This window comes from Rousettus aegyptiacus, unplaced genomic scaffold (assembly GCF_014176215.1).
Source record: "Rousettus aegyptiacus isolate mRouAeg1 unplaced genomic scaffold, mRouAeg1.p scaffold_m13_p_1, whole genome shotgun sequence".
Lineage (NCBI taxonomy): Eukaryota > Metazoa > Chordata > Mammalia > Chiroptera > Pteropodidae > Rousettus > Rousettus aegyptiacus.
Genome location: NW_023416284.1, coordinates 22,041,018 through 22,060,212, shown reverse-complemented (window position 1 = coordinate 22,060,212; position 19,195 = coordinate 22,041,018). Strand labels below are relative to the sequence as shown.

General features: G+C 35.2%; 1 protein-coding gene across 6 annotated transcripts in view; it reads left to right on the top strand.

The window, feature by feature from the left end:
- Positions 1-238: 238 nt before the first annotated feature.
- ZMYM6 (zinc finger MYM-type containing 6) overlaps positions 239-19,195 on the top strand; it is a 33,247-nt gene continuing 14,290 nt past the window's right edge. For 2 of the 6 annotated variants that reach the window (XM_016147283.2, XM_036231530.1), the window contains exons 1-11: positions 547-768; positions 1,488-1,649; positions 9,654-9,738; positions 10,200-10,449; positions 13,516-13,690; positions 13,790-13,981; positions 15,645-15,795; positions 16,205-16,320; positions 17,133-17,393; positions 17,553-17,703; positions 18,284-18,456. In XM_016147283.2, coding sequence (XP_016002769.2) covers positions 1,557-1,649; positions 9,654-9,738; positions 10,200-10,449; positions 13,516-13,690; positions 13,790-13,981; positions 15,645-15,795; positions 16,205-16,320; positions 17,133-17,393; positions 17,553-17,703; positions 18,284-18,456 — 1,647 coding nt within the window. In that variant the 5' untranslated portion in view covers positions 547-768; positions 1,488-1,556. The other 4 variants (XM_036231528.1, XM_036231521.1, XM_036231525.1 and 1 more) reach the window with 4 other exon arrangements.

Sequence of the window (19,195 nt, the reverse complement as noted above, 5' to 3'; positions counted from 1 at the left end):
TATTATGTTCTTTTAGCAGGCCACCTTCCTGGAAATGAGCATTAAAAAATGGTGCAGAACACTTAAAGGGCCATCTAACACCCCTAACATTCTTTCCCAAACCCCTCCCTCTATCTTTTCGTAAGGGGACCCCGGTCTCTTTAAAAAGTCAGCCATAACTGAGGAAAGAGGGATGCTGGGAAGATCTACTCAGCTCAGGTTTGGGGCATGACGGGAAAGAGGGCGGAGACCAGGGCTGCGCACGCGCAGTTGTCCGGTTGTTGCGTTCTGATGTATCGGGGAAAGAATTCCAGTAAGAGAACATAATTCTCGCTCCGGCGCGGGGGCCTTGGAGCCTATCACTTCTCCCACGACCGGTGCTCTCCAGGGTAAGAGGAGACCAGAAGTTGAGCGCGGCGGGTGGTGGTGGAAGGAGCTGCGCGGGGCGGGGCCGCTCCACGTGACGGGGCGGGCTCCGGGTGGGGGCGGGGCCGGGGCCGGGCTGGCTGCGCGGCTGACGCTGTGCGGATTTCGCTGGGACGCGCTGGCAGGCGTTTGCAGGTTGCGTTCTCTCTAACTGATACAACGTTGCTGCGTTTGTACTCTGTGACGCGCGTGGGAATTATTGGTGGGGACGAGAATTTCGGAATGAATACTATGCTTGGAGGAGGGATGAACGCCCTTAGATTGTTATAACTGTGAGCAAGTGGACCTAAGTTTCCATCTCTTCTTCCGCACAGGCTTTTAAACCAGTTGCCCATTCCAACCAAGCCTGGCTTGACTGCCCGGGTAAAGACAACTTTGGGGAGCAACCTTTTTGCTTTAGGTTTACTATGTCCCATTTAGTACATTTACTATTAGAGAAAGGGAATTCTGCTGAATGGCTAATAGAATTTCTTATTTACGGGATGGCGAAGGTGAAGCAGAGCTTAGAAGGGTTCATTGCTGGGTATGGCTCCCATGGAGACTCTGGAAGGTGCAGGCGGTCTGCTTTAAGTAAGGGAGTACCTATTGTTCACTTGTGATGGCATCTAAGGCCAGGAAATGGGGCCCTTATGGAGGCCTCTAGTAAAGCCTGAGTTAGTGATGGGGGTGGGGAGCTCTGTGTGCCCCACCTTGAGAAATAAAAGCTTAGGTGGGCCTCCAAGTATTAATACTCATGGAGTCCGAAACTATTTGAGTCCTTTTCTCTAAGAGCTTGGTAACTTCTTCCCACGTTGGTCTGCTGGTCTCATTCCCTCTGGGGAGAGTCCTTGTTTTTAAAGATATTAGGGAAGTCAGAGCTATTCCAGAAGACTGTTTTCTTATGTGAAGGTAGCTAATAAAGGAACAGAAAGCAGGAAGAAAGGAGAATAGAGTGAGTCATGGCCCAAGGAAATTTTTTTTCCCCAAGTGCTCAACCCTAAAGCCTTGTGCTCAACACAAAGCTTTTAATAGAGATAAACATGAATATATATGTGTATATAAAAGAATAAACCTGAGTACCAATCTTTTATGTTGTGTTTTAGGAGCCCAACTATCCATTACCAAGAAGAAATCTATTTAGACTGAGGAATTCCTTTACATAAAAAATTAGAATGAAAGAACCGTTGGATGGTGAATGTGGCAAAGCAATGGCACCACAGCAGGGGCTTCTGGACAAAATTAAAGAGGAACCTGACAATGCTCAAGTAAGCATTTCATTTGATTTACAAATTTTTTTTTTTTTATTCTTTTCTATCTGCCGAATACAAATTTTTAGTTAGGCAGTTTCTGGCTTGTAAGTTAAAACAACCCAAACTGATTTCCTCCCCTCGCCTTTAGATGAGTAAACCACTTTTTCTGTTCTTTGAAAAAAGACCTGGATAACTATATAATGTTTCATTTTGTAAAAAGAAAGTAATATGTTACCATTTTTTCATACTTGGTACCTTTTTTTCTTTTGTACCTGACAATAGTAGTGGCCTACTCTATGCTAGGGGATCCAGAAATGACCAAAGTCATTTTAGTCCCTTCCCTCATAAAACTTATAGATTAGTAGCAGAGATAGACATTACATAAGTAATTGAGCAAATGATATAATTATAAACTATGATAAGTCCCATGGAAGAAAAGCCTAAAATGGGGAATCCAATCTAGTTTTGACTGGCTGGGAAAGGCTTCTCCGAGGAAAGGATATGTAAAATAATTTATGGAGAATGAATTGACTAGGCAAAGGCATGAAGAGTGTTCTAGGAAAGCCCTGAGTTGGAAAGATACATGATTTTTTTTTTTAAGAACTGAAAGACCAGTGGGCCTAGAACAGAAGGTATGGAAATGGTGATGATGTTATGATGACGATCATACAATACTAACAGATGGTATTAATATATCAATATATAGTGTATGTTATATAAAGTGACAGAAATATTAATTCATTATTAATACTTAATGTGCTTGAACTATGCCAGCCACCATTCTCATAAACCATATTATTATCCTCATTTTACAGATCAGGAAACCAGAGTACAAAGAGGTCAAGCAGTTTACCAAAGATCACAGGTCATAAATGGCAAAGACTGGATTCAAATCCAGGTAGTCAGACTTCAAAGCCTATGCTATCCTGCTTCTAGGAGGAGGCTCTGTAGGTAGTTTGAGGTCAGCTTATGCAGGACATTGTGGACCTCGTTATGAATTTTTGGTCTTTATCCTGAGAGCAAGGGGGAACCATTGTGGGGCTTTAAGTGGGAGAGTAAGATAAACATGTTCAGAAAGATCATATGGCTACCATTTAAGGCCCCAGATTGGAGTTCGTGGAGATGAATGTGGAGAGACTGGTTAGTTTTGACAAGAAAATGATTTCTCTTTTTTCTTGGGACGTTCTTTTGCTCTATACTCTGTACTTTATTGCATAAGCAAAGCAATAATATTAAAATATAAATAATATAAATAACAAAATAATAAATATATTTGATAATATTTTATTTCTCATGCCATCTCGAAGACAGTATCATTCTAGGACAGGGATGCCAAGTAGATTTTGTTTCACTCATCAACTTAATGCCTTCATAGAGTGCTGTGCTCTATAGGATGTGGATTGGGGATAGATGGTGGCATTCATGATATTTATTTTCCCTCTTGGTGGTAAATTCTTTTTCTTCCGTTAGAAGTAACCTTTTTTTTTTTTTGACAGGTTTTGTGGATTCTACCTTTTAAGTTTTTTTTGACTCATTCATTTTCTCCCTATATTTTTATTTTTATTTGAACTTCTATAACAATTTCCTCCTACTCATCCTCTTTTCTTCAGTCACAGTCCCCATCAAAACATTGTCTAGTGATGACATAGTATTCTTTAGATCTGATGACACTATTTCCTTAAAAGTCCCTGTCTCATGGTCTTTAAACTGTTCCTGGTTAGGCGTTTGTTTCTCTCTTCAGTATCAATACTCATCCTTCCCACTCTTTCTAATCTGTGCTCTGAAAACTATTTTCATTTCACTCAAAGGTATATTCTATTTAATTTTGTTTCCTTGCCTTTGCACATGCCAATTCTTCTGCCCGTGGTATCCTAAACTAGGTAGCCTGGCAAAATTTTTCTTCTCTAATATATAGTTTAATGTCACTAAAGGGTAGAATTAATCTTTTTTTTTTCTATTGTATATTGCTTTCACTTTTATTATGACATCTATAGGTCAATGAATTTTGTTTCATACTGGATCTTTTTTGATTTGACCAGAATCCCCATTTCCTAGCACAATGACAGGCACAAAATACATGCTCGATAACTGGAATAAAAGAGCCTCTGTTTTACAGATGAGGAAACAGCCTGAAGGAACAAGCAATTTCACCAGGGTCCCATGGCAAAGCTGGGATACAAACCAGTTTTTTAAAATTCCAGGCCCAATATTTCTTTATTATACCTTTTCTATAATATGAAAATTTAACAGATATTGTGCTGTGAGTTGAGTGTTCTGAATATAAAAATTATGATAATGAAAATCCCACTAACAGCGTATATTGTTAATTTAAGAAGATAGAGACCGACTCAGTTCTCTTTAGTTTCTATTAAGGTTATTCAAGGTGAATCAGGGAGAGGTAATTTTTCATGATTGAGAGTGGGCTACAATAGACAAGTCATTTAAACATAGTGTGAGCTGTTTTCCATGTTGCAGTTGAATAAGGGAAAATAGGAGACAAGAAATTGAAATGTTTATTTTCTGATATAGTAAGAGTCTCCTCTGGATATTAAAGTTATGGTTGCTCTCATTCATTCAGTGAGTTTTTTTTCTTTCTTACTATAATCCATAGCATATACTGGACATTGTTGTAAGCAGTTTACATATATTAATCCATTTGATGCTCACAACCCTAAAAATTAAGTACTGTTTTTATTTCCACTTCACACATGAGGAAGCTGAGACACAGAGTAATAAGCCGAGTAACTTGTTAAAGGTCACACAACTAGTAAATGGTTGAGCTAGGATTTGAACCCAAGAGTCTGGGTCAAGAGCATAAACCCTTAACCAGCTAACCATAGTCTAAATTGTGTCATTTACTTTCAGAAATGCTGCAAAGATGAAAAGATAGGGTCTCTACTCTCAAGGGAATTGATAGAATAAGAGATAGGTAATTATTGAGTGACTGCCTCATCAGAAGCTATGCTTAGCATGTTTTATGCATTCTCATTTAAGCTCTACAACCATATAAAGAAAATAGCCTTACCCCATTTACAAATGAGGAAAATGAGGCAAGGAGAGGTAGGTAAAGTAACTGACTGAACTGTAAGCATCAGAGTTTGAATAGGAACTTAGTTTTGACTGGCTTCAAACTTGTATTCTTTCCATTGCTTTGTGCCACCTCTATAGAGATACAGAATCACAGTATTAGGCAATTACTGTAATAAAAAAAAATTGTGCAAGGTAGCATTTGTATTATAATAGTTAAGACTTTCAGGCAGAGAAAACTGCATGCGCCACGTCAGGGAGATGTGAGAGAATGTAGTATGTTTAGTGGTTGAATATTTCAACAATAAAGTGGGAAGAGAATAGATTTAAGATATTTAGGTAGAAACCTGTTAGAATGGCTGTCATCGAAACAAATGTTGGAGAAGATATTGAGAAAAGGGAATCATTGTGCACTGTTGCTGGGATTGCAAATTGGTGCAGCCACTATGGAAAACACTATGGAGATTCCTCAAAAATTAAAAATAGAATTACCATATGACCAAGCAATCCTACTTCTGGGTATTTATCCAAAGAAATCTATAACAATAATTCAAAAAGATAATGCACCCCTATGTTCATTGCAGCATTACTTACAATAACCAAATTGTGGCGGCAACCTAAGCATCCATCAATAGATGATTGGATAAAGAAGAGGTGGTATATATATAATGATATAATGGAATATTATATTACTTGGCTGTAAAAAGAATGAAATCTTACCATTTGTGACAACATGGATGGACCTAGAGGGTACTGTGCTAATAAGTCAGAGAAAGGCAAATACTATATGATTTCACTTATATGTGTACTCTAAAAAACAAAATAAATGAAACAGAAACTCATAGATACAGAGAACTAATGGTTGCCAGGTGGTAGGGAGGTTGGGGGGCTTGGTGAAAATGGTGAAGGGATTAAGAAGTACAAATTGGCAGTTACAAAATAGTCACAGGGATGTAAAGTACAACATAGGAAATATAGTAAATAATTTGACTTTGTGGTGTCAGGGAGGTACTAGATTTAATGGGGGATTGCTTTGTAAGTTATATAAATGTCTAACCACTATACAGTACACCCGAAACTAATATAATATTGAATGTCAACTGTAATTAAAAAAAGATAGGTAGAATCCATCAAACTTAGAGATAGCATATAAGGTATGAGAATCAAGGAGTAGTCCAGGAATACAAGTTCCTGGCCTCAGTAAATTGAGTGATGATATTATTTACTGAGGAACAGGATATGGAGGGAAATAATAAGTGTAGTTTGGGATTTGTTATGTTTAAGGGGCTAGTGGGACATCTTAGTGGTAATTTGCACTGGGAGATATGTGCATGTATGGATGTGGTATTTAGAGATTAGAAAGTTATCCACTTGTAGGTGTAGTGTTGCCAGATAAAATATAGAATGCCTGGTTAAATTTGACTATCAAATAAACAATGATTATTTTATATAAATGCATTGCATGCAATATTTGTAACATAGTTATACTAAAAAGTTATTTGTTGTTTATCTGAAATTCAAATTTAACTTTAATATTTTCATTTGCTTTATTTGGTAACCCTAGTTGAAGTCTTGAATGTGAATGAAATTGTTCAGGGAACAAGAGTAGAGAGAGGAGAGGAGAACTCAGGATAGAAAGCTAGGAACTGGATTAATTTAGGGTCTTTAGAGTGGCTTCAAAGTAGTTCCCCAACCAGCAACCTCAGCATTACCTGGGAACTTGTCAGACATGTATATTGTTGGGGCCCTGGTCCAGACTTACTGAATCAGAATCTTGGGGGCTGAAGCCCAACAATCTATGTCTTAACAAGATCTCTAGGTGCTTCTGATGTTACTGAATTTGGGAACCGTTGACTTTAGAGGTGAATGTAAGATCAATGAAGGATACTAAGATGTAGTAATAAATTTAAGTAAAAGACTCGGAAAACAATGAATGGAATCATTGGCAGTGCCAGATATACCTGAAAGATAGAACCTAAAAGTATTTATTGGATCATGCAATTGTGAGATGATTGGTTATCTTGGTAGACAGTTTCAGTTGGAGCAGTATCTTAATAGCATTGGATTCTGGAGGGTGTCAAAGTGAGAGAGTAGACAAAGAATGGAGTACTTTTTCTCTTATAAAGGGAGAGAAGAGAGGGCAGTAATTCCTAAGGGAATATATTTCTTATGTTAACTGGAGGAAAGAAGATACCTACGAAGAAGGGCTCCTGGTAGCTGACTGGGCTCAAATTTAAAAACAGGCCAGCAACCATTTCTAAATAGGGGCCTCTCATGCAAGCTACACTTCAGGAAGAAGCCTGCACTAACCTGCCTGCTACCTGAACTGAACTTCCTGCCTCCCACACTGAACAGCCTACCAGTACTGTGTTTCTCTGGTCCGAGCCAACCCTTAAGGAGTTCTTGGAATTATATTTCAGCTGATAGGGCTGAGACTTTCTATGTCTGATTGGAGCTGCATATCTATATTCCCATTAGCATCTTTACCAGCCAATCAGAACAATGCTTTTTGGACCAATCAAACTGAGGATTTGGAGTCCTCATTTGCATGAAGATAGATTAATCAGGGACCAGAGGTGAGGACTTCTCTCTATATAAGTCAGCTCCCCTCTGGCTTCAGGTGCACACTTACCATTTCCATTGAACCACACTTACCTTTTTCCTGGCTGAAGCTGAAACACTGAAGACGTCTCTGGACCAGAACAGAGCGGAAGCTGTCCTGTTTCACTAGGCCTGAACAGAGTGGGGCAGAGCTATCTAACTGGAGAGGGCTACCTTACCTGAGGGCCACCTTGCAGCTGTGCTGTTCCACAGCCATGCTATTTCATAACTGAGTTATAATAATTGTTGATCTGTTCCGCAGCCATGCTCTATCACAGTTGAGGTGTGTGCTCTGAATAAAGTCTCTTTTGTCACTGCACCCCAAATTGGAGATTCCTGTTGGCATTGAATTGGTGCCAACACCATTAGTTGACATAAGTTGAGGGGAAGAAACCAATATGGAGGCGGAGAGAGGCTGAAGATACACAAAGATAGTATGGGGTGCTAAAAGGAAAGAAGGAAAGGGATCTTGAATGCAAGCATGGTTATTGCCATGGCTAAGAAGGTTGCCTTTTCTTGTAACATAGGAGGACAGTTTGCTGATCAATTTGTAGTCATGGCAGAAGGGAGAATCAGGATGTTGAGTTGCTTTTCTTGATGAAATTAAAAGATCACTATGAATAGAAACTATTGAGGTTAGGACTTGTAAGTGATGAACTGACCAGGGAAATGTAATGGGCATATTAGAAAAATATTAGAGATTGAGTGGATGATGAGGCAAAGTAATTTTTATTGAATCTTTACTGTTCTTTTTAGTAAGTTGAAGAAGGTATATATATAGGGACTTTTAAATTCTCTTTTTGCAAGTGTCACTAAATATTGTTACTTAAGTATAATGTTTTAGGAACATCCACTCTGGATTTAGTGGCATTGGGTTCATTCATTGAACAAATATTTATTAAATATCATAATTATAAAAATAAGAGCTAGAATTTTTATGAGTGAATCATGCTTAACTTTTGGCTAACTAAGGCATCATGCTACATACTTTATTTGTATTAAATGATTTATGTCCCCATAATGGCCCTATGGATTAGATAATATCTTTATTTTGTATATAAGGAAACTGAAAATAATATTAAATAACTTGTTTGAGCCAAGATCACATCTGTTTCTGCTGTCAGAACCCATAGTCTTCTCTGTTACGTTATATTAACTGTGCTGGGTGTTGAGTGTATAGAGGTGGAAAAACAAATATGGTTTCTGTCCATAGTGGGACATGGTTCTTTCAGAGTGTGTGTGTGTGTGGTGTGCAGGGGAGGAGAAGATGTTAGACATTAAATGAATTGTCACCCAAATCAGCATGCAATGTGTTATGACAGGTGCTATAAGTAAAAGAAGATATAAGAGAGTATAGCAGGAGAACTTACTTCAATTGGGGGCCAGGGTTTGAATTCATTATAGTAGTTATGTTTTGTTGTATTTGTACATCTATGAGCGAGATATCACGGGTTTTGGATACTTGGGTTTAATTTCCGTCTGTGCACTTAGTATCTTTGTGACCTTAGACAATTTGTTGAACATCTCTAAGCTTCACTTTCATCATCTGTACCTTATAAGCAGCAGCTTATTTGGTGCTGTAACAAACATCATGGAAGTGGTAAATTAATGCAGTGGTTCCTGGTCTTTGGCAGTTAATAGTTCAAAGAAATTTCAAAAGTAACTTTGGGAACTGATAATATCAGTCATTTATTTTGCTATGTTTCGGGAGATTAAAAATACAATTACCCTTTTTTTTTTTTATCACCATTATTTGAGAAAAGTAAGACTGTTTTTAAAAACTTTATTTTGAAATACGTAAGGCTATTTTGACACACAAAAATAGGATGGTTGTGATCTCAAAATAAAGACAGTCTTTTTTAAGATAGGTATATGTATTTTTAAAATTTTGTTTCATGTTTTATTTTAAAGCATTTTAATGACTATGTTAAGGGTAAATCTGATTTAGGTTGTGATGATTTTATAAATAATGAACAGATGGCATTGCAACTCCTATGTTTTTTTCTGCCATTAACAGATATGACAGCTTGCAAATCTCTTGGCTAAAGTTACTAATTTGATATAAACAGTAAATTATTCAGATTTAATTTAATTTATTGTTCCTTTATAAACACAGCCTAAAAAACGGTAGCATTGAAAATAGCTATGTATTATTCCTATATACAAAGATTACATTTGAAAAGTAGATATAACCATTATAAAAGATTTTCCAATTCTGAAAGATCCTTTTTGTAAAGTTTAAATCTAGTTTAATAACTTGTAAATTTTGACTTTTGAGGTAGTTGTGATTACAATTAGAATGTAGAAGAGGTGAATGTGACAGAATTATTTTTTTGCTTGAATTTCTAGTTTATAGAGATACAAACACTATATTTATTTCTTTTCTTTAAGGAGTATGGACATGCCCCAAAGCCAAAAACTGAAGAAAGTGAGCTGAAAATTAGTGCTGTGTTTTCAGTCAGTGACAGTCCTCTTGGTAAGAAGTAGAACTGCAAAAGTTAATTATGATTAATATTTGTTGTATTCCGACTAGTAGAATTTAGGGAAAGTACCTCCTTATGTAAGTTTTTTTCTTCCTTTAGATAAAACAAACTGGGTAGTTGGTCTTGACTAGCGTTGTAAAAAGCAGAATAGAATGAGATTATATCAGAGTATGATCCTCGTAATAAGGAAAAATATTATTTCTTGAAACCACTGTTTCAGTTATTAAATTACATACACATGCACATACACACCTATGTATGTGTGTCCTGGCCTATGATATGAGATGTAGGTTTTACTATGGGTCATGGTTAAAAAGTTTGAAACCCCTACTGCTTTATTGCCTCATTCAAATTGTATCTCAAGACTGATGAATTTGTCCTAAAAAGCAGAGAATGTATTATGTGTTCATATTGATACTAAAACAGTTTTTTGTTTTGTTTTCTTTTTTAATAGCCCAGCAGTTGACCCCAGGCTTTCAGTTTCCTCTTGCATCATCTGGCCCAAATAGATTGCTTCCTTCAGTTCCAGCTGTAGCTTTGCAGGCTATTTGTTCTGGTTGTAAAAAAATGCTTTATAAGGGGCAAACTGCATATCATAAGACGGGATCTGCTCAGCTCTTTTGCTCCACGCGGTGCATCACCAGATATTCTTCACCTGTCTGCCTACCACCACCTCCCAAGAAAACCTGTACAAACTGCTCGAAGTATAAAATTCTTCATTACGTCTTTATTTACTTTACATTTTTAGTTTTCAAATAGTTTAGTTCAAAAATGCTATTACTACTCTAAATCTCTTTAGCACATTTTTAGGAGATAGTTTTTTGGCTAATTGAGAAATCTGTAAATTCTAAAGTTTTATAATAATAAGTGATTTGGTGTTAAAAGTATTGCCTAAATGAGTTTTCCTTATCTCTCTTCAGTTTAAATTTTACTATGGAAAGAAATGAACCATTTGTGGGAATGGTAGGACTACTCATATATCCTATAATTGTAGACAACAGCCATTCAAAATTATTTGTTATCTTGAATGTTACTGAAGTACATAATATAATGTCATTCTTATAATAGTATGTGAAAATTACTTAATTCTTTGCAAGGTAAAAACTAGCCACGAAAATGTGTTTATTTCTAAAAAAAATCCTTGTGAGCTTTTTTAGGGGATCATTGTTGTTTTAAATAATGTACAGATGTAGGAAGAGAAAGAAATAGCAACAAAGTCACATAAACATCTTTCTCTACCTTAGTATGTTTGAAGAATTTGGCATGCTTCGCCTATTCCTGTGGTAGTGTAATTCTAGGAATACATTGCATTGTCAGTAGTCACTAATGTAGAGCAAGAAAAGTTAAACAGCTTGGTTTTAGACCGTGGCTCTATTACTTATTAGCTCTATGACGTTGGCTGAATATTTAACTTTTCTAAGTTTCAGTTTCTTCATTGGTAAATAGTATCTACTTTCTCAGATTTTAATGAGACAATATTAGCACAAGGCCTAGCACATAGCGAATGCTTAATAAGTGGGATCTTATTATTTTTAATAATAATATTATTATGTATAGTTAACATAGAATTTATAGGCCCCTATTTCGTCTTTGGAGATATAAGACAGGTTCTTTATCTACTTGGTGTGTTGGGCTTAGGTATCTAAAAATAAATCCCGTTAAAATGGAAATCTCCAACGAAAAGGAACAAGGAATTAAAACATATTTTACTTAAATTTTAAAATTTAGTTTTATTTTAAAATGCACTTCTCATACCTTACTTTAACTCTTTTATGTCATTCTCATGAAACTAATCTGGAATAGTAATTTAGATTTCTGTTTTAAGATGCTCTATTTCAACATGTCAAATATCAAAAGAAAATGAATTAAATATTAAAGAACAGTATAATATTTACATCCAAATGCATATTATTTTCTTAAAAATTGTCACTAATGTCAGACTTTTAACACAATGCTGCTCTTATTAAAAAATTTTTCTATTTCTTGATCTGCCATTGCCTTCAGAGCCTATGAAACATTACTTTTGACTTAAATTAGGTGACAAATCTATCTTTTCAACGTGGGTTTGATTTTTGCAAATTGCCAAAAGTTACTTGATGCCTTATTAGCTGACTATTGTAGATGATTAAGCTGCGTCATACTGTTAAACACAATATTTGGCTATAAAATTAAAATTTGTTCTTAGAGTTCTTATAAATTATGAGAGAAACTAGAAAAAAGTTTGAGCCATGTTTTTGTTGGAGGAGTATGCTTTGTAAGGTATATGTTAAGGCGTAATCATTTGGATGCATGAGGTTTAGAATGCATTTATATTATGCGCATAGATTTTCATTAAAAAGACATTCTCATTGGTATACTTATACATACATAATGCCACTAGCAGATTCACATTATTAAATAACATTCTTTATTGCTTTGTTTTTACAGAAAAATTGCTTTTCTGTTGTTTAGAGAAAAATCACTTTTCAAAGTTAGTACTTTATGTGTTGTGCTTAAACATATCAACTTGGTTTCCAAGATACACTCTGTCATATTTTTAAGGTTAGGTGAACTTTAGAAAACTAAAGTACTTCATTGTTATTCTTTCATAGTTTATTATGGAACAGTGCTGTATAATAAAAGTACAGGATGGGAGACAGAATAGTGGAATGTTTAACTCCATAGGCTATAGAATCTGACTGCTGGGATTTGTATTCTGGCTTCACTGCTTACCGGCCGTATGACTTTGACAAGCTATGTAATCTTTCTGATTTTGTCTCTTCATCATCATCTCATCTATAAAATGGTGATTATAATAATACCTCATAGAGTTTTTGTGACAAATTAGATAATTTAAGTAAAGGGAGCAATCCCTTGCACATAGTAATTACTCAGTACACATTATTGTAGTATATAATATTATTGCCGTAATTACTCAATACACATTGTAGTATATAATATTATTGCCATAATTGCTCAATACACATTATTGTAGTATATAATATTATTGCCGTTAATTTTTTATTTTATGGCTTGCAGTAGTGTTTCTAATTAACTGTTTCCTTCACTTTTTATACTTGTCAGAAGAATGGCAATACTTAGCCTCTGTTTTTACTGTTAGTGCTTATTGAAACAATGAACTCTTATAAAATAACTCTAGGAATCTCATAGAACAGCTCAATTATTTGTGTTCTCTTTGTCTTGTTCTGTCTGTCCTCTGATACCAAGCCTTAATAGCACTTCTGTCATCTGTATCTTTGTTCTCTTCAGTTCTAGTTAAATTTTAATACCATGCTAATTATTATATTAATCTGTTTTACAATTCTTGCTTTAAAGTTAAAAATTTTTTTCCTTATTCATGTTTTTACTTTTGGCAGCTACTGGCTAGTAAGAGGACAAGTATTCACAGCCCGGAGTTGTGGGATGGCCACTTATTCCATTGGCTCCAGTGAATGAAACTTGGTTGGAGCTGGAAGCCTCACTGTTTTTGGTCATGGGCATCTGGCTGGATATATTTTAAATATAATCCTTCTTCACATATCTGTAAATTAAGTATTAAAAACTCCATTTTATACATGAGGAAATTGAGATAGTAATTGCCTCACTCATTGTCACTCAGCTGATAAGTAACAGAACTAATCATTACACAGGTTTAGATACCTTATGCAGGGTCAACCGTTTTCTACTGTACAATAACTGCCCTTAGTAAATGTAGTGTTTTAGCTCACAAAGCTAAAGGAAGAACACATTTATGAAGAACACATTTCATTTTGCCTGTTATTTATTTTTAGAGACATTTTAAATCCAAAGGATGTGATCACAACCCAATTTGAAAATTCCTCTCCTAGCAAAGATTTCTGCAGCCAGTCATGCCTTTCGTCTTATGAGCTAAAGAAAAAACCTGTCGTTACCATATATACCAATAGCATTTCAACTAAGTGCAGCATGTGTCAGAAGAATGCTGACGTAAGTTAATTTTATCTTTATTGAGATTTGGCTCAAAGATTCAAGATATTTAACTGGCTCTGCTTACTTTGTATATGTTTGTGTGTGTTTATTTCCTAGATTCGATTTGAAGTTAAATATCAAAATATGGTACATGGTCTTTGTAGTGATGCTTGTTTTTCAAAATTTCACTCTACCAACAACCTCACCATGAACTGTTGTGAGAACTGTGGGAGCTATTGCTATAGCAGCTCTGGTCCTTGCCAGTCCCAGAAAGTTTTTACTTCAACAAGTGTCACAGCGTATAAGCAGGTATGAATTATCAGTCTGTTGCATATAGTTAGGCTCAGCCCTTCGTATGAGCTGCAGAGGGATGAAATGCAAAATAAGAGTGAGCTCTTCCCATCAGTTGATCTTGGTATGTGATTTCCCTTCCAGAAAAATGGGATAGATTCTGATAACAGTAAGGGTTGATTATTATAGTGAGATGGTATACATGAACTAGATCATTTTTTAAGGTTCCTTCATATCCAGGAATTCACAAATGTAATTTCATGATTTGCTATGAGTCTGAAATATTTTGTGATATATTGATAGTAAACAAAACCCCATACTATTGTAAATAAACTATGACCAAAGTTAAAAAGATAATATAATCAGTGAATCTATAGCATAACTTTTCCTTTTAGAAAATATTTTTCTTTAATGTGTTTTGGAATGAATAGTAATTATTTTGCCAACATTGCCTTATTAGAATACTTTAGCTAATTTTTACTGTAATGAATAATGGATTCATTTGGTTTACTAAATTTATCAATTTGTGTCACTTTAATTATCACTGAATGATTGGTCTTTAAAGAGTTTACATTTTTTATAAAAATTAAATAATTAAAACAGTTTTTTAGTTAGCAAGTTTGATTTATCTTTAATTCCTCTACGCAGTTGGTAATGGATGTTCATCTTTGAAAACTCACTTTTCAAGGAATTGCAACTTTTGGCAATCTGGTTACTACTGTCAGGAATAGAATCCATTTTATTTTTATAGATATGACCCCAAAATCAGTTTCATTCCTAATTTTGTTACTAGTATTATACTCTGTCAACAGCATAATGTTTCTCGTTCACCAGGAAGATTATATAGTGAAACTTCACAATTTATATAATCCTACTATTTAATTCTCCATATAGTTTCTTACTGAGAGACCATATAGTATGTCAGTAACAGTATTAATTTAGTGTTTAAGAGCCTGGACATTAAGAGTCAGATGAAAAAAGTTTACTCTCTTACTTTTCTGTTTTTTTTTTTTTTTTTTTTTAAGTATCTCAGTATGTTATTGAAAGAATTCTGTGATACATAAATTACATAAATTACTTAGCATGGGTCCTGGCTCATGGTAAGCAGTCAATAACAATGGGAATTTATATAAATGGAAGCCATCATTGTGTCTTAAAACAATAAATTTATGGGCAAATTTTATTATAAAACTCAGCTTGAAAATAGGTAGTTCTGCAGGATGACCTAAAATACATTAAACATCATTTCTGTCTCCTCCTAAAGAGTCTTACTAGTTAAATATTATCTTAACAGTGGTAGACTCTCCTCTCTTAGATTGATGTCCATATCTGTACTGACAATGGCTCTTTGGTTCATGGATTACCTGGTTATTATCTGATTATTTATGATGAGAAAAGTATGTAATAACTATCTAATTCATTACTTTTAATGTGTTAATAATACATGTGAGTAGTTACTAATTTTCTTCAGTTTACATTTTATTATTGTCTGAAAAAACTTATTTTTCCCCCATCCCAACTTTCAGAAAAGTCTATACCTAGTGTGGCCTTGTTGTCATGCTCAAATATTTCAACCAAAGGTGGTAGTTGTAGATAGCTTTTCTTTTCTTTTTTTCTTAAACAAGATGTGTATATATATGCTTGTATTGGGTGCATGAATGTTACTTTACTTTCTTAACAGAATTCAGCCCAGACTCCTCCATATGCCTTGGGGAAATCATTGAGGCCCTCAGCGGAAATGATTGAGACTACAAATGACTCAGGAAAAACAGAACTTTTCTGCTCTATTAATTGCTTATCTGCTTATAGAGTTAAGACAGTTATTTCTTCAGGTAATGCTTAAATTTGATAAATTTTATAGATTTATTAACTATTGAAGAAGAATGCAACCACTTTTTTTCATTTTATTATGAACTAAATTTATATGGTTAAATAAAAACCCAATATTGGTTTAGTTTCAAAGAACTAATGTTCAAGTGAAAATAGTTTTTCACTGATTTTCTTGGTTGAAATATTTTTTTTGTAGTATCATGTGAAAAGAAGAAAAAAACCCCACATAAGTTCCAAGTTAGTTTTTGTGTAAATGGAACTTAATTGAGGAAGTTGTAGTTAGCTTTATAGGTTATTGTAAAGTTCTTTGATTTTTGTTTCGTATATTATTATTTGCATTTTTATTCTAATACAGTTTTGGATTATTTTTTCATTAGTGTAACTTCTTTGTTTTTATTTTTTGTTACCAAGGTGTCCAGGTTTCATGTCATAGTTGTAAAACATCAGCAATCCCTCAGTATCACCTAGCCATGTCCAATGGAACCATATACAGCTTTTGCAGCTCCAGTTGTGTAGTGGCTTTCCAGGTATGATCTAAGGTGGTATTTTACCCCTATAGTCCTCTTAGGGATTGGTCTTTGGCAAAATGTTAACTGCCGAAGGTCCATACTTACAAAAGATTAAGTTAGAAAGTAAAAAATTCTGTTCAGGTGTGGTCTCAGAGGTCATTTCTGCAAAATGTCTGAGTCCAGGTGTTGAGCCTCATTGCTCTCTTCATTATTCAGAGTTCTAACCTACCCTTCCCTCTCACTTTTTCCCGTGGCTCTCTCCCTTTCAAAAGGATGGATGCTAGGATATGGTTTGGATACATGGTATGGTGATCTGCTCATGTGTCGGTCCCTCTCATCTTGGGCCAGATACATAATGACTCCTGGCATGGAATAATAAGCTTCCAATTTCTTGTCACATTTTCTCCTCACTCTCTGTGAGACACACAGACACACAGAAAGTATGGTGATCCTCCAGGGTGGGAAGATGCCTGGGGCAGTGTCCCTGGCACTAAGAAGAGCAAGACTACTGGTGGCCACTATGCCCTTAATAGCCATCAGAGGCTGCTTGGTGATGGGAGTGCAGGCGGAGGGGTATCTTGGGGGAAAGGAGAGGCCTGCTCTAATTTATTAGGGCCATATATACTAGAGGTGTTTCTCTGGAAAGCCTGCCTTTCTCAGTCCTTCTGTTCTGGAAGTATGCCATTTAAACTCTTTCTCAGTACTACTTTATAAATTTTAAAGAAATGTTTCCAGGGAATTAATTTATTAAAATGAGAAAATGAAAATTACTAAGTGCCATTATTTCTCAATTATTAGTAAAAATGTTTGCCTTATTTGTGTTCATTCAGAATGTATTTAACAAGCCAAAAGGAACAAATTCTTCAGCGGTACCCCTGTCTCAGGGCCAAGTAAGCCTGCCCTCCAAGTCAGCAGGAGGAGGTAACACCTCTGCCATTTCCCCCAGCTCCATCAGCAGCTCTGCTGAAGCCAGTCTCCAGTCTCTTGCTGCACAGTCCCACCAAGTTACTTCAACCCATGCCGTTGTTAAACTCAAGTGTCAGAACTGTAACCATCTGTTTGCCACAAAACCAGAACTGCTTTTCTACAAGGTAAAAAGAGATCATGAAAGTAATTTAATATAAGCTTATCCAATAGAAGCATTTTTGCCTTTTCATCTTTGACAATCAATTTACTTTGAAAAATAAGGAAAGGATTTCTTACAGATAAGTGACTTTAATTAGGTCTTAATGACTATTCTTTCTCTGCAGGGTAAAATGTTTCTGTTTTGTGGCAAGACTTGCTCTGATGACTACAAAAAGAAAAATAAAGTTATAGCAATGTGTGACTACTGTAAACTGCAGAAAATTATAAAGGAGACTGTACGATTCTCAGGGGTCGATAAGCCATTCTGTAGTGAAGGTAAAGAAGAAAATTCACTTTTATTCCCAGAGCATGTGGTTGTTATAACGTGTTCATTATGAGTTGGGCTATTAATGCACAATTAATTTTCAAGTAATTTTTGTTCTTTGAGGTATAATTGGAGGTTTTTTAGTTGAGTTTATACTTAATTCACTTTAAAATCTGTCCTTTTAAATGTTACAATAATCTCAGTAAAGAAACTTTTGAAATGTAATTAGATCAATGGTATTAGTATAGAGTATGGAAAATCTCTTGGTAAGTTTATGTATGACTTCAGAGATCTTTTTGTTCTTGCACTCATTTGTGAAGAGGGTACTTAAGCAATTATGGCTTCTTGGCTTAAACTTTTATATCTCTGTTTCTGAATATAGATGGCGTAATATTTAGAGTATATTTAAAAAGTAAGATGAGTTTGTTTTGTGAATATAGAGATTTTTCTTTAACCTAGAGGCAAATAATTGTGTCAGGTATTTAGAAATTAGTTTAAAGTTGGTATCTAATAAGACTGTAGGAACTCACTCTACCTTCTTCAAGTTAATGTAAATTTGATGTTTCTCCTTTCTTCCCTCCTGGTTCTCAGTTTGCAAATACCTGTCTGCCCGTGACTTTGGCGAACGATGGGGAAACTACTGTAGGATGTGCAGTTATTGTTCACAGACATCCCCTAATTTGGTAGAAAATCGATTGGAGGGCAAGTTAGAAGAATTTTGTTGTGAAGACTGCATGTCCAAATTTACAGTTCTGTTTTACCAGGTAAATGTTTATACCTCTTTGGCTTTTTGAAATTCAAAAAAATTATTTTCTGTTTAAAATATGTTCAGATTTTGTGAATAAACATTTGTGTTTAAAATTGGGTAAAATAAACTATGGGCTCCTAAAGCAAAATTCAATTGATATAAACTTAAAATATTCGGGATAAAGAGCATAGAATTTCTGGAGACTGCTGTTGTTTGAGGATATGTTCCTTTTATTTTTTTTGCTTTTCTATAAGGCACATTGACCTTAGTTATAACTGAGTTCTTTCAAGTTAGAACTTGATGCAGTTATTCTGACTTAAGCCTCTCTCATTCAGAAGGTTACCCTGAGGAATTTGAAGTCAGACTTTGTTCTCACCTCATAAGTCAAATGACTATGACCTTTTTACCCACTTCCTTTTTTAAAAAAAAATTACTTTGTCGAAAGTCTGACAATGAAAGCTACAATTAATTGAACCACTAATACAAGTCCAATGCTTCATAAGTGTTATTTCACTTAATCCTTACCACTATCCCAAGAGATAGATGTGTATTATTGCCAGTTTATAAATAAGGAAAAAGAGTATGGGCCAGGGAGATTAAGTAACATGCCCTTGAAGACAGTGGTAGATGACAGCACCTATAACATTGCAGTGAAATCACCTGTTTACTGGTCTGCCTATCCCTCAAAATATAATTCTTTTTCATAATTATGTGACCAGATCTATCTCAGCACTCAAAACAAAGGATACCTCATT